The following is a 12,666-nucleotide window of genomic DNA, read 5'->3' as shown; positions in this document are numbered from 1 at the left end:
TAACACTATGGGAAGTTACTTCTATTCCTGGGTTATTTTCATATTTTTTCCCCTGTGGTTAAATTTTTAATGGAAAAAATATCCATTTATTTAAAAGATATAGTTAGATTTAAAAAAAAACCTGTGGTGACTCTAAAACACATAAGGAATTTTTACTAAATATCTCAGGGCAGACTTTTAATGGGAAATAGCTTTCAGAATTATAGGAAGCTGGAATCTTCCAAAATCTTCCATAGAGCTTTATGGAATAGTTAATATTATATCCACACTATTCCCCTACTCCCTAAATGAAAGCAAAGAATATTTTTAACCTAGTGCTTGCCTATTTAATACAGCGTTGTTAGAAATGGTTGCCTCTTTTGAGCTCTTTGAGAACCTTATTTCTTACTGCAGCTATAAAACCAAAGCATATTTTTAAACAGAAAAATGTACAGCTCATAAAATTAGTTTTCATAAAATGAATTTAATGTGATGTTTTTGTTTAACTCAGTAATTAATGTGAATATAATGCTGACTTCTTTGAGGATGTCAACATGTGTGTACGATAAGTTTTCCCTGCCCCTTTCTTTGCCTTATCTGTTACAAAACCTTCCTTTCTTACATTAACATAAAAATGAAAAGACAGAATATGTAAGTTTCCACAGAGGGCTTGAAAACCCTTGAGAATGTCCTCCGTTTGAGAAACACTGTCATAAGTTATAATTTGCCTCACAGTTTTCATAATTAACAGTGTTGTAATGAGCATTTGGTAGCATATGAGTATTGGAAGCCTGAGCATATACTTTACAGGTTTAGGTTTTATTTACTTTAGAAAAAATTATTTTACTCTGCCCAGTTTTGGAGAGGCATACCCAGTTTCTTTTGAAACAGGCCATACACTTTCCTTAATACTCATATTTACATTTCTCTATAATCCTTAATAAATCTTCATCTTTAAAATGTTTTAAATTATAAAAACGATGCATACACATGGTAAAGAAAAAGATTCAGCCCTGTAGAGTGACATGCTTCATTCATCTCTAGTTCTGCTTCCCAGAGTTAGAATTAGCTACTTCTGCTTCTTTTTGGCGGGGGTGTGTGGCTGAGAGGCTTGTGTGATCTTAGTTCCTCAACCAGGGGTTGAGTCTGTACCCCCTGCAGTGGAAGCAGAGTCCTAACCACTGTACTGCCAGGGAATTCCCACTTGTAGTCACTCTCATGGCTCCTGCCTCTCACTGTGTGTGCTGAGCTTATATTTCTTGCAGTCAGTTTCAGTATCTGTTGACTCTTAATATGATAAATTCGACCCACTTAATGATTGCAAGTGCTGACGTGGCCCTGAGTTTTTTGGTGTTAACTTAGGGTGCCAGAGTATGTGTATTCAAAGTTTACTTGATTTGTGCCTAGGCTAAATGCAGAAGTTAGAAATGTTTTGTTCAGGAGAAAACAAATGTGAAAAGACAAGATACACTTAAGTGAGGTGAAGATGTGAGTAATTTTGTATAAAATACACAATTCATTTAAAAAGATCTCGTTCTGTATATATGTGCTTAAAGTGTATTAAGGGAGAAAGTAAGTGGCTTCCTTAACACATGGTATACTCTTCAATCATTGTCCATTTTTGCTGCCTCAAGGTGAAGATGTGGAAAAAATTTTGGATGAATGGAAGGAATATAAAATGGGAGTGCCAACATATGGTGCGATTATTCTTGATGAGACACTTGAAAATGTGAGTGAGAGTAATGCAGAATTTTTAAGTGAAATGGTAATCAGCTGTTTTCGTCCTAATGTTATATCTGTAATGTTCTGAATCGAGGTTTTAAAAGTATATTTAGATTTTTAGTGCTACAAGGCCAAAATTTGCACATTTTGTCTGCATTCTGGGTCTTAATAATTTATACCTGTTGCAGTATCACCTATTGTAAAGGAAATTGATTGCTGAAGAAATACTTTAAAATGAGCAGAATGCCTTTCTTCATAGGAAAAGTAATAGGATATCTAGCCTCTTGGAAGATAGTTAACCAAGTAAAATTGTTGCTGATAACAGTTACCTGAAGTAAGCAGAAAAGCACTTCTGGCTTTTAGAAAGGAATATGGGAAAGGAGAGCAAGTTTTATTTTTACCTCTTGATTGTTTTGCAGGTACTACTGGTTCAGGGGTACCTAGCAAAATCAGGCTGGGGATTTCCAAAAGGAAAAGTAAATAAAGAAGAAGCTCCTCATGATTGTGCTGCTAGAGAGGTGAGTTATTGCAGTTTGAAACAGTAATGTTTGGTGGTTGTGCTTTGAGTGTGTTTTGGCTTTGGAGACTGGACTTATTTGGATCATTTAATCCTCTTTCCAGAACTTGACTGCCTGCATGAAGTAGTATCTTTTGTTATGTAACTGTTAATTTGTTTGTCCACCTCTATCATTTATTCTTCTCATTGGTTTCATTTTCTTTCATTGTACATTTTTTATTCTATTATTTAACTTTTTTTGTAATATCTTTTCCACTTTTCCTTTTAGAATTGGATTAAATATTTAATTGGATTAAATAAATAGATTGCTTAAATATTTTGGCTCTTATAACCTTTGTTTTATGTTTATAGTCTGGGCTTCCAGACAAATGCACAGTTTCTGAGACATTTACATTTATTGGTCAAAACCCATTTGCTTAGCTTCCCTCTGTCTGTAGGATGAAGTTTAATTCTTTAAGAGTTGAAACTCCCTCTCCTACCCCCATCACAAAACTTAGCCATTCCTCAATTTGTCTTTCTTTATTCTTAGTCAGAAGAATAAATTCTTTGTCCTCTGAATTTGATTGATTTGTTTCATCCACTAAGCTTTTGCTTATGTGATTTTCCTATCTGGAAAGGCCTCTCTTCTCCTGCCCATTCACATCTTAACTAGGTATCTTTCTAGACCGAGATGACTTTTTCCCCAAAAGACTTCCACAGACTAGCTGTCTGTACTGGGCCTTAGTTTCTTATTTGTAAAAGGAGGATGTTCACTCTTATTTAAATTGTTAATTTTAAAATGTAACCAGTTGGCTGTAGCCCACAGTAAGTACCTTGTGATACATTGTATACGTATACGGCATTCTTATTTATCAGTTTACAACAGTAGTACACCTTGTTCTTGACATTTGAGAAGTTGAGCTAAGAGGAAATATGATAAAATGGAAAGAGAACTGGGCTAGGAGTTCAAAGGTTTTTGTTCCAGTATAGTTTTAGTATATGTTGCTTAATAGCCTAGAGACTGGGCAAATCTCTGTAAGATATAAAATTATTAGGAGACAACTCAAGGACTCCATTTCTAGAAGCAAGATATTCATAGCTAGAAGTGATATCTTGGTAGAGTCTAAGCTGGTAGTGATTGAATTTTGAGATTTTTTTCGAGATGGCAGTATGGATTTTGTAGCATATTTTATTTGAATCTTTTTTTTTTTTCCTCGATGTTTTTCTGGAGCAGTGTTCGTTGCCTCGTTGGAGTATATTTACTAGTGAGGGATAATAGTTAAAGTTCTTAAAAACCACTAGTGGTTATTTACTGTAGGAAAAATATCAATGCTTATTAACTTTGGAGTAAGATTTTAAACATGACTGAAAATGCTGCATTTTAAACTGAGTATGGAACAGCTTATCTGAGCAAGTATTTCACAACAGTTTATAGCAAAGAAGTTTTATGCCCACCCTTTAAAATTTGAAAACTATTTATGGAGCAGGTGAGGAAACGCCACATCCTCTAAGAGCTTTTCTTTTCTTTTCGGTAGATGGCAGGAGATGAAATGGAGTACTTAAAAAGTCTTCCCTTTTTTGTCTTCAGTTTCTGTAGTCGTCTTGCTGATACGGAAGGACGAAATGGGAGCCATACTGTCCTACTTAGTGGAATTAATCCGTACGTCTTAATGCATGGAGTAGACTTGTCCTACGGTAGTGAGATAGTTGTCTAGGTCCAGAAAGAAACATTAACTGCAATAACAGAAATTTAGGCTAAATTGGGTGGTATGGGCTATCTTTATAATTGGATCTTTTTTGAGGAATCAAATACCTAATCTTGGAAAACTGAAGAAGGACCCTAGACCCAAGGGGTCTGCCTGCATCTACAGCTGGAACTCTCCATCTCATGAATTTTATACATGATATTATAAAGAGTCAGGATGATGCAGAAATCGGGTATTTGGGATAAAAAGAAAAAGTTAACCTGTGGACTGAGACAGTTTTCACCTTGGCTTATCTTATTTGTTCTCTGCTCCTGGGATACTGAGATAAAAATCTGTCCTGTCTGTGTGGTGCTGATTCCAGTGGATCACCATAATTTGTAAGAAAGTAAACAGAATTTATTCTTTGGGCTGTGGGGAGTGGGAGAATGGAGTATGGATTGTAGAATCTGAAGAGAGTCCTATGGGGAAGATGCAGCCATTCTGGAAAGTTAGCTCTCTCTTCACAGGCGGGTGACTGAAACAGAGCTGTTTAGTACTCAGCCAGCACAAAGCAGAGAGATGCAAACCCTGCTATTTGGGTTCTGGAGTTCATGTTCTTGGATGCCATTAAATATATAGGCGGTTAGGAATACTTGCACATTGGTGAGAATTTCTAAACGCATACACAGATGTAAACAGAAGAAATTTGGTTTTAAGTACATATATCTGTTTCCTGATAACACTTACCTCTCTTATTTGGACCAATATGAATCTCCCCCTGCCTCCCTTGTTTTAAAGATTTTGTCTTGGTCTGAGGAAAGCACAGGTGTACTTAGGAACCACAGTTGATTGATTTCAGGGAAAAAATGTTCCCTTTGACAATAAGAATTAATCCTAACTTCTCACTTTTCTGATCTAAATAATAGCCTCTCTTAGCTGATAAAGGAACTTTTTAGAAAAGACTATTTAATTTCTGTTACTTGAAGGGCTAGAATTTTTAAAGGCAAACCTTCTGACTTTTGTTCCTTTTAAGTGAATGCTTTTCTCATAAAGAACAGATTTTGAATTAAGGTGTAGCATTGCTGGGTTAATCCACTCAGGCTGCCATAACAAAATACTGCAGACTGGGTGGCATAAGCAGTAGAGATTTGTTTTCTGCTCCTCTGGAGGCCGGGCAATCTAAGATCAAGCTGCCTGTTGACTGACTTCCTGGTGAAGCTCTCACTCTGGCCTGCGGTTGGCTGCCCCTCCTCTGTGTGCTCACGTGGCTGTCCCTGGGTGGCTGCGTGCCCAGAGTGCTGGTGTGCCAGCGTCTCCTCGTCTTCTTAAACGCTAATACTCCTGTTGGGTCAGAGGCCCGCCTACGTGACTTCATGTAACCCGTATCCCCTCCTTACAGGCCCTGTCTCCGAATACAGTCATATTGGGAGTTAGGCCTTCCTAAGAATTTTGGAAAGGTCAGTCCATAGTAGTTGCTATTTTTCAGTGTATTCAACCAGCCATCCTAGAGTCGCAGTGTATCCTTCTGCCACTTGGTGGTACTGCAGCGTAATAGAAGCAACGTTGAGGGAGGGGGAGAAGCATCAGTATCTTAGTTGAAAACCAGATTGTTATTCCATTTATAGGAGTTTATGTTAATATTACACTTTTCATTTTTACTTGTATTAATATATATGGAGAAGTTTTGTCTTAATTTTTAGCTATCATTAGGCTTAGGCTGAGGTGTTAAGCACTTTTTTCCTTGTTTTTACTTTTATTTTTTCCCTCTGGTTTCTACCATGGGTGCTTACCTTTATTTTAGGTTGCTTAATAACTTTTAGTTTTGTTTATTGTAATTGTCTTAGTGTTATTTCATCGTGTCTGAGTGTGTAGAGGTGTTCAGTTTGTTTCGGCAGAATCTGACACCCCCTGTAAGGGTTGTGTGTGTGGACTGGGCTGAAGAAGCAGTGGCGAGCAGGCTGCTCAGGGAGAAGCTGTGAAGAATCGTCAGTAGAAAGCTAACGGCTGTCCTCATTAGTGGTTTCCAGTCTTCTCTTTGATCACTTGGTTCACCTTTGTTAACTGGGTTATTTCTGAACACTTAATTCAATAGTGAAGTAGATGTAGGATAGAGATGTGAAAAATGTTCTCTAGGTTTTATTGAAAAGCTCTATTAAGATAATCTTAGTATATTTTTGTTATCAGTTGTGAAACAACACCTGTTTCTGAGAACATGGAATGCTTGGCAGTTCACATGTGGTTTCGAGATTTCATGTTGCTGCTTATTATTTGGCAGAACTACATTTTATTATAATGACCCTTACTTTAACGTGCCCTTATGTAATTTAATCTTGATAGAATTTGTACAGAGGAGTTAATGGTTTATTCTACCACTTGTAGGCTTATAAGACATAGATTTTAGGCAGAGGATTTCATTGTCTATGCTGGTGTTCTTTGGGTAGCACATTTTTTTACTCTTATGTAGAGATTTTTATCTGATATCATTTGAGATGTTAATCCTGTTTGATGTGCCAGGAGTGTTAACTCTGAATTATCATACAGGAATGGATTTGATTCACAGAAGGTACGGTATTAAAAATTGGTTTTAAATTTTATTTTTTTAATTGGTGGAAAATTGCATTACAATTTTGAATTGGTTTCTGCTGTACAGTAATGCAAATCAGTTATGTGTGTGTGTATTTGTGTATGTGTGTGTGTATATATATATATATCTTTCCTCCTGAGCCTCCCCACCCATCCCCACCCATGAGATGACCCCTCCAGGTCATCACAGAGCACTAGGCTAGGCTTCCTGTGTTATTTATCAACTTCCCACTACCTGTTTTATGTATGATATTGTGTATATAGGATTTCCTTGGTAGCTCAGACGGTAAAGAATCTGCCTGCAATGCAGGAGGCCCAGGTTTGATGCCTGACTGGGTCAGGAAGATCCCCTGGAGAAGCAAATGGCAACCCACTCCAGTATTCTTGCCTGGAGAATTACATGGACAGAGGAGCCTGGCGAGCTACAGTCCATAGGGTGGCAAAGAGTCAGACATGACTGAGCTGCTAACACTCCACTGTTGTGTATATAATTTGTCCCACCCTCAGCTTCCCCCACTATGTCCACAGTCCCTTCTCTACTATGTTCATTAGTACTATTTTTCTAGATTCCATATATATGCGTTAACATACGATACTTGTTTTTCTCTTTCTGACTTACTTGACTCTCTGTCACAGGGTCTAGCTTCATCCATCTCACTACAATTGACTCAAGTTCGTTCTTTTGTGGTTGAGCAATACTCCATTGTAGAAATGTACTGCAGCCTCTTTATCCATTCCCGTATTGATAGACATCTATGTTGCTTCCGTGTCCTGGCTATTGTCAGTAGTGCTGTAGTGCTACACGTGTATTCCAGCATTGTGGTTTGCTCAGGGTGGGAGTAGTGGCCCAGTAGTGGGATTGCTGGGTCATATGGTGATTTTGTTCCTAGTGTTTTAAGGAATCTCCGTACTGCTTTCCACAGTGGCTATATCAGTTTACATTCCCACCAGTGCACCCTCTCCAGCATTACTGTTGGTAGAGTTTTTTGATGTTGGGCATTCTGACTGGTGTGAGGTGATAATCTCATAGTTTTGATATGCATGTCTCTAATAATGTGTGATATTGAGCATCTTTTCATGTGTTTCCTGGCCATTTGTATGTCTTTGGAGAAATGTCTGTTTGGGTTCTGCCCAGTTTTTGACTGTTCTTTTTTTTGTTTTTTTGATATTTAACTGTATGAGCTGTTTATATATTTTAGATATTAACCCTTCGTTGGTTTTACATTTGTTATCTGTACATATAAGTGAGCTATTAAAATTTTTTCCTGGTAAATGCTTGTTGAGAATGAGTACCTAATTTTAGAGGTGAACCAATCTTTATCACTTTTAGAATTAAGAAGTCTTGCATTGTATTATGTTTATTCTAAGTATGGTTGTACAGGGTTTCAAAGCTGCCTTTGTTAAATTACACTGATGGCCTCATGTTGTACCATTCCTTCTCATTATAATTCTTCAGCTATAGCCGTTCTTAGCTATCTGGAGTATCTTTTTCTTCTTGTCAGTCTTATAAACGTCTAGTCATCTTTCAAGTCCTAGCCCAGATGTATGCACAGGATAGGACCCTGCCTATGACAGCCTTCCAGGTGACCACCCCAGCTCACAACTCACACCTCACCTGTACCCAGGGCTGTGTTGTTGTTCAGTCGCTCACTCGTGTCCCAACTTTTTGCGACCCCGTGGACTGAAGCCCACTAGGCTCCTCTGTCCTTGGGATTTTTCCAGGCAAGAATACTGGAGTGGGTTGCCATTTCTTTCTACAGGAAATCTCCTGGACTAGGGATCAAACTGGCATCTCCTGCATGGGCAGTTGGGTTCTTTACCACTGAGCCAACAGGGAAGCCCCTCAGGGCTGAGTTAGGCATCCTGATTCCATGGCACCCACCTACTTTCTGGCATGTATATCATACTGCAGTTACCATTTCTTTTTAAGATGGAGCTCTTGAAAGAACAGTGCTTGCTTTATTCATTTCTGAAATCAGTGCCTAGGATAGGATAGTACCTGTCACTTACTAAGCACACAGTATATATTTGAATGAATACACTAAAATAACCTTACCATTAATTACATGTTACTCTTTAAAATTGTATTAATGTTATAGTAAGGATAATATAAAGAATAGATCCACCGGTTAATATTTTGCCATGTTTGCTTTATTACTTTTGATACATATGGGTATATGGTTTTTATTATTATTGCTAAATAATTTAGGAGTAAATTGCAGTCATAATGCCCCTTAACTGCTATTAGTGCATGTATTAATAAATTTAAAGAACTAGAAAGTTCTCTTATGTAATCACAGTGTAATTATCAAATTCAGGAATGGATTTGATAGGTTCTTTTATCTAATGGATAATTCAATATTCAGATTTACTAGTTGATCCATTATGGTCCTTTGCTGCAGTTTCCACCCCTTCTTCCATACAGGATCCTATCCAGGCTCATGCACTGTGTTTGCATTTAATTGTTGTTTTTCAGCCTTTAATCTGAAACAGGCTCTTAGTCCTTCAATGTTTGTTTTGTTAAGCATGTATTCAGTTCGATTCTGTTTGTAACAAATAGGGTCTGCTTACAAGGAACTTGGATTATACAATTTACTTTTAGCATAGCTTTTAATTATTATACAGACATGTGTGACTGGTAGGTATTCTAATTTCTGATTATAAGATATTCAAAGAAGAGCGTTAAAGCGAATAACTGTAAAAATAGAATTAAGAACCATGTAAAAATTATTTCCTAAGCTTTTTTTGTTGGCAGATAAGAGCATAAAATAAAGTCAGCAGGTTATTCATTTTTATGTATGTACATGCCTGTGAAACCACCATTCAGGTCAAAGAATATTTTCAGCACCTCAGAAGACTCTTCGCTGCCCCTTCTTATTTTTTTAATTTTTGGCTGCGCTGGGTCTTGGTTGTGGTGTGGGCTCTTTGTTGCTGTGCTAGGGCTTTCTCTAGTTAGGAGAGTGAGGGGTGTCTCTTGTCGTGGAGCACGGCCTCTGGGGCTTTCAGCTCCTGGGCTCTGCAGTGCTAGCTCAGTAGTTGTGGCGCGTGGGCCCAGCTGCTGCATGTCATGTGGAACCTTCCCTGACCAGGGATCCAGGCTGCATCCTCTGCATTGGTAGGCAGACTCCCAACCATTGGACCACCAGGGAAGTCCTCCTGCCCCTTCTAGTCAGTGCCTACTTTCCCCACGTTCCTGGAAGGAACCACTATTTTGACTTTTCTATTACCATCAATTATTTTTGCCTGTTCTGAGCTTCATATAATTAGGATTTTGCAATAGCTGTTCTTTGTGTTTTATATCTCTGTCTCAGTGTAATGCTTGTGAGATTCATCTGTGTTATTGTGTATATTAGCAGCTGGTTCTTTTTAATTGCTCTTTGTAATACTGCAGTGTATAAATATACCACAGTTGTTTATCCATTCTCTTATGCATTGGATTATATCCACCTTTTGGCTATTAAGGATAAAACTGTTATAAATATGCTGGTACATGTCCTTTGAGGAAAATAAGCCTTCATTTCTCTAGGAATGGAATTATAGGGTCATAGGGAAGTTGCCAGTGGTTTTCCAGATGGTTGAACCCATTTGCATTCCTACTACCTGGATATGAGAGTTCTTGTTGTCCTTGCCTACATGTAGAATTACTGACGTTAAAATCTTTATCCCATGTTCATGGATTATGAGAATTAATATTGTTAAAATGTCATTACTGCCAAAAACCATCTCTAGATTCAGTGTGATCCCTATCAAGATTTCAGTGGCCTTATTTTTACAGAATTAGAAAAAAAAAATCTAAAATGTATGTAGAACCACACAAGACTGAATAGCCAAAGCAGTCCTGAGAAAGAAGAACAAAGTGGACGGTATTGCACTTCTTGCTTTCATGCTATACTATAAAGCTGTAGTCATTAAATGGTATGGCACTGGTACAAAAACAGATCAATGAAACAGATCTGAATCAAAAACAGATCAATGATCAGTGAAACAGATCAAAGAATTGAGATCCCAGAAACGAACCCACACATATATGGTCAACTAATATTTGAAGAGGGAGCCAAGAAAACTCAATGGTAAAAAGAGAGTCTCTTCAGTTAATGATGCTGAGGAAATTGAATATTCCCATGTAAAAGAATGAAACTATACCCCTGTCTTACACCACTTACAGAAGTTAGCTTGAAGTGGGTGCATGACTTAAATGTAAGACTTGAAACCATGAAGAAAACAGGATAAAAACTCCTTAATGTGGCTCTTGGCAATGATTTTTTGAATATGTCACCAAAAGCACAAGCACCAAAATAAGCAAGACTATGTCAACCCAAAAACAAGAGAAACAATCAACAAGGTAGAAAGCCTATGGAATGGGAGAAAATACTTGGCAAACCATATAGTTGATAAGGAGTTAATGTCTTAAAATGTATAATAAGAACTTATACAACTCAGTAGCAAATAATTCAATTAAAAAATGGGCAAAAGACCTGAATATACATTTTTCCAAAGAAGATAGAGAAATAGCTAGTAAGTTTGTGAAAAGATGTTCCGCATCACTAGATTATTAGGCAAATACAAATCAAAACCATAGTGAGATATCTCTCATGCCTGTTAGAATGGCTGCCTTCAAAAAGACAGATGAATGTGGAGAAAAGGGGCCCCTTGTTCACTGTTGGTAGGATTGTAAACTGATAACAGCCACTATGGAAAATTCTATGGAGGATCCTCAAAAAATTAAAATAGAACAACCATATGATTCAGCAATTCCACTTCTGAGAATATATCCAGAGGAAATGAAAATGGTAACTTGAAAAGATACCTACAGTCTTATGTTCATAATAGCATTGTTTATAATAGCCAAGGCCTGGAAACAAACCTAAGTGTTCATTGACAAATGAATGGCTAGAGAAGATGTGGTATGTATGTACACAATGGAATACATTTCCGTTGTTAAAGAATCCTGCCATTTGCACTGTGGATGGGCATTGAGGGCATTATGCAGAATGAAATAAGTCAGATGAAGACAGATTCTGTATGGTCTCCCTTTTATGTGGAATCTGAAAAGCAAAACTCAGAATGAGAGATCAGATTTGTGGTTGTCAGAGGGTATGTGTGTGTAAAAGAGAATTACAGGAACATGGTCAGGAGTTAGAAGATAAATAAGCACTAGGGATGTAATGTGCAACATGATGACTATAATTAACACTGCTGTGTGATACATATGAAAAGTTCAAAGACTAGATCTAAAGGGTTCTCATTACAAGAAAAAATGTATTTTCTTCTTATTCTTTTTATTGTACTTAGATGATCTGTATCAGCTAAACTTAGAGTAACCATTTCACAATATGTATAAGTCAAACCATTATGCCGTACACCTTAAACTTTTGCAGTGATATATCTCAATTATATCTCAGTAAAACTGAGGAAAAAAATTTATGGTCATTTCTCAATATATGCAAAACATTATGTTGTGTACCTGAAGCTAATATAAATGTAATATATTAATTATATCTCATTTTCAAAAAATTTTAGCCATTATTATGGGAATGTAATGGTCTATCATTGTGTTTTTCATATTTCCCTGAAGTTTAATAATGTTGGACACATTGTCATATTCTTATTGGCCACTTGAATGTCCTCTTTTATTAAATACCCACTTACATGTTACCTTTTTTTTTTTTTAAGTTGGTTTACTTGTCTTGTGGATATATAGAACTTTATAATGTAGTCTGGATTTGAGTATATTGTGAATGTCTTCTGGCTTATATCTCCCCTTTTGACTTTCTTAATGGAGACTTTGATGAAGAAAAACAATTTTATGTCACTGATACGTAACTTTTAGGTAAACCAGTTCTAATTTCTAAAGTTATGACTCTAATATCCAACCAGATTGATTTATAATAAAAACCATTTTTAAGTTACGTCTCAAGCAGTAGAGTAGGGTAGACCTTACTTTCAAAGAAAAGGAAAACCAAAGTATTAATATCTGGACTTTAATGGGAACATTCAGATAACACACCTGAGTTGTGAAATAAATCCACGATTGTTAGTTTAATTATATCGTATTATGTATACAAATGGACTTCCCTGGTGGCTCAGACGGTAAAGAAATTGTCTGCAATGCGGGAGACGTGGGTTTGATCCCTGGATTCGGAGTATCCCCTGGAGGAGGGCAGGGCAACCCACTCCAGCCTGGAGAACCCCACAGCCAGC

General features: G+C 37.1%; 1 protein-coding gene across 2 annotated transcripts in view; it reads left to right on the top strand.

Moving 5' to 3' along the window:
* Positions 1-12,666, top strand: part of DCP2 (decapping mRNA 2) — a 49,793-nt gene that overhangs the window by 17,722 nt on the left and 19,405 nt on the right. For both annotated transcript variants that reach the window (XM_081505694.1, XM_081505692.1), the window contains exons 3-4: positions 1,581-1,708; positions 2,121-2,219. In XM_081505694.1, coding sequence (XP_081361820.1) covers positions 1,581-1,708; positions 2,121-2,219 — 227 coding nt within the window. The remainder of the gene's footprint in view (positions 1-1,580; positions 1,709-2,120; positions 2,220-12,666) is intronic.

Source organism: Giraffa tippelskirchi, chromosome 7 (genome assembly GCF_054371585.1).
Source record: "Giraffa tippelskirchi isolate mGirTip1 chromosome 7, T2T-mGirTip1v1.2.pri, whole genome shotgun sequence".
Taxonomy (NCBI): domain Eukaryota; kingdom Metazoa; phylum Chordata; class Mammalia; order Artiodactyla; family Giraffidae; genus Giraffa; species Giraffa tippelskirchi.
This window is presented reverse-complemented; position numbering and strand designations above follow the sequence as displayed.